Consider the following 2,872-nt stretch of genomic DNA (forward strand, 5'->3'; position numbering starts at 1 on the left):
AGGGCGCATACTTTGAATAAAATATTTGTTATCATTCTCTTGAAATAAATGTGTTTTTTTCTTGAAAAAATACCGGTTTCATATGTATACACCTGGTATCCCACACAGGACATTGAGTGGATATCGTACGGGGCGGAAATCTCGATATCCTTGGAATATGCCAAGGATATTCCGGAAGATTTTTCAGGATATCCTATATCCTAGGGATATGCCAATGATATCATTTTGTTGTGAGGGTATATTAATTTTCAAACGAGAAGATTAATTATCTACACGAAAGGAAATTTTTGAACAAAATACAGTGAAATTCTGATATAGGACCCCCGGATATATCCCTTCTGAGAATTGACGCCGCGCGGCAGGTACGATTAAAAGGAGCTGCGGGGAATGTGCGGTGGCCACACAGACGTGACAAACAAAATCGAATCCACTCGCTATTATTTATTCTCTTTTTGGCGAAATATTTTTGTAATATTACTTAATTTCATATACATTTGTATAAAATATGCATACCAGATATACCTGAAGTCTTGCGTAGGTGATTTGAAAATAGAAACACATTAACTCACATTTTCCTTGGAGAAAATATACTTGATAAATTAAAATCCTTATCTGTGCTGTAAAATGGGCCATTTATTCTGAGAAATGAAGGGAGTAATTACGCGCTAAACTTTTTGTTTATAAAGAAATTCTCGCTTGAATACTGCTCATCGCCGCTTTGTTGAACTAATTCGTCTTCATTTTCGTCCTCTCTAATTAACTGCTCGCGTATACGTCGATGCCGCAAATTATACGATGTCTAATTATTTAAATAAAATGTTATGTGCCGTAAAAAAATTAGATATAACACAATTTATTCACTTTATTATTCACTCCGATGTCAAAATATAGTAGAAAAATATTCATTCCGATTTCACAAACTCAATCTTACTTGAAACACTGGGGTGATTTGCACCCCAGGACGTCAAGCTAGCGTTAAAAAAAAACAGTTTTCAAAAAATTTTTTTTAAAATAGTTACTTTTTCGCACAAAATTATGACCAAGAAGATTAATTTCTAACAAAAGACGAAGTTTCCATTAACAGAGGTAATTTCTCAACTAAAAATTGAAGTTACATTTTTAGACAAGAAATTAATGTTAAACCAAACAGATGCAGTTTGAACTAAAATTATGGGATGACAATTCCAGTATTTCCAGGTTTTCACCCCGTCCGTAACACTATTTATCCGGTACCGGTAAGTCGGGAGGATGTTAGAATTTTAAAAAATCCATAGTCCACTAAATCGCAAGTCGCCGCCCATGTAAATTACCAACTTCGATAATCGCCAAAGAATTTATTAAACTACGTCAAACTTTCCCAATTGGGAGTACAAATTAAATTAGTGTGCACCACTCCCAGGTTTACGAGTTCACCTGTTTGGTCCTCTTTATCAAGTTTTGCGGCCACGACGTCCTAAAAAAATTAATTCCTTCAGTTTAAAAAGTTTTTTCATTCTAATTACGAGCGCTTTTTGGTAGCTTTGAACTTGAAATGTTTAAAAATGGTAAACTATCGGGTCACTGCGTAAGTGCGTGCATATTTTTCAACGTCGCTTAAGTCATTCTTTTTCAGTCCTCTGATAAACAAGATTACCATATGTTGTTGAAACGGTGGCAAATATACAATTGAATGACTGAGTATACTCTGTATTTTTTGTTTTGATTTTCAAGTGTTGAAAAATACGCACGAACTTAGGAACTAAAAAGATGTGTCATGCATGATTAAAAAGCTAGTTTGTAAGATAAACGATTTATCAAAGAGTTTAAATTTTTTGAAGCTATTTAAATATGTTTCAATTAATAAGCATTATTTTTTCGAACACTTTTTATTTAAATAATTCTAATTTCAAAAGGCAGATTTAAGAAGAGTCAAATGTTTATTTAAAAACCCCAACTTTAAGCGAAATTTAAACTCACCTCGCGAAAAAAGACTCGAGGTCCAAGTTCAACGACAAGATTGTGGTCTCCTAAACACAACCTCGCAGTTCCAGATTTCAAAATTTGTAGCTTTCCAAGCAAACCTTCTTTCAAATTATCCAATAAAGGTTGTTCCTCTGTTTTTACTTTTTCACTTGGAACGTTCGGTTCCGCATTTTTATTTGGTCTCGTTTGGTCTTCTTCGCTTTCAGTTGGCGCTCCAGGCAAAACATCTGGGAACTAAATGTAAACATTTCACTATATCGATGCCGGCACGTTAAAAGTCCCTCTCTTGGAGCGGTCATCTAAAACGACCATTCTAGCGTTGGTAGTCTAAAAGAACCACTCTACTTTTTGAGTTGATCCCTCGTTTTAGTACGCAAACTTACACCACAAACAGCAGACAGGTATTGCAATCAATACTCTACGCTTTGGCATATTATTTGATAATATTTTGAAATCAATACAGGAAATTACGCAATTAAAAAAATTCATGGAAATAATGAAATTTCAATCATTCACAAAATTCACGGAATAAAAGAATTCCATGCAATTTCAGGAATTCATGGAATTAAAGAAATTCATGGAATTCATCGAATTCAAGACACACAGAATTTAAGAAATTAATAGAATTCCATGAATTTATAGAATTCATATAATGCAAGACACAAAAAGAATTGATATAATTCAAGGAATTTAGACAATTCAAGACACTCACAGGTTACACGTATTTCATAGAATTCAATTAATTTAGAGCACGGTGTGCCTCGACTGACTTCAACCCAAAAGGGCAAAAATGTAAAGAAAATTTAATTAAAAGCGTAATTTTCAGGAGGCCATAATTTCGATGCGATTAGAGTTAAGAGCATTATTACGTTCTCATCAGAGAAGGTATTAAATTTGTATAAAATTTTAC

General features: G+C 33.6%; 1 protein-coding gene across 1 annotated transcript in view; it reads right to left on the reverse strand.

The window, feature by feature from the left end:
• Positions 1 to 837: 837 nt before the first annotated feature.
• The window catches only part of LOC117175096, an 11,259-nt gene continuing 9,224 nt past the window's right edge, over positions 838 to 2,872 (reverse strand). The window contains exons 7-8 of the mRNA XM_033364645.1: positions 1,957 to 2,196; positions 838 to 1,453 (exon numbers count right to left, since the gene is read on the reverse strand). Of these exons, the coding sequence (XP_033220536.1) occupies positions 1,343 to 1,453; positions 1,957 to 2,196 (351 nt within the window). The 3' untranslated portion in view covers positions 838 to 1,342. The remainder of the gene's footprint in view (positions 1,454 to 1,956; positions 2,197 to 2,872) is intronic.

The sequence above is a fragment of the Belonocnema kinseyi genome, chromosome 1 (genome assembly GCF_010883055.1).
Source record: "Belonocnema kinseyi isolate 2016_QV_RU_SX_M_011 chromosome 1, B_treatae_v1, whole genome shotgun sequence".
NCBI classification, from domain to species: domain Eukaryota; kingdom Metazoa; phylum Arthropoda; class Insecta; order Hymenoptera; family Cynipidae; genus Belonocnema; species Belonocnema kinseyi.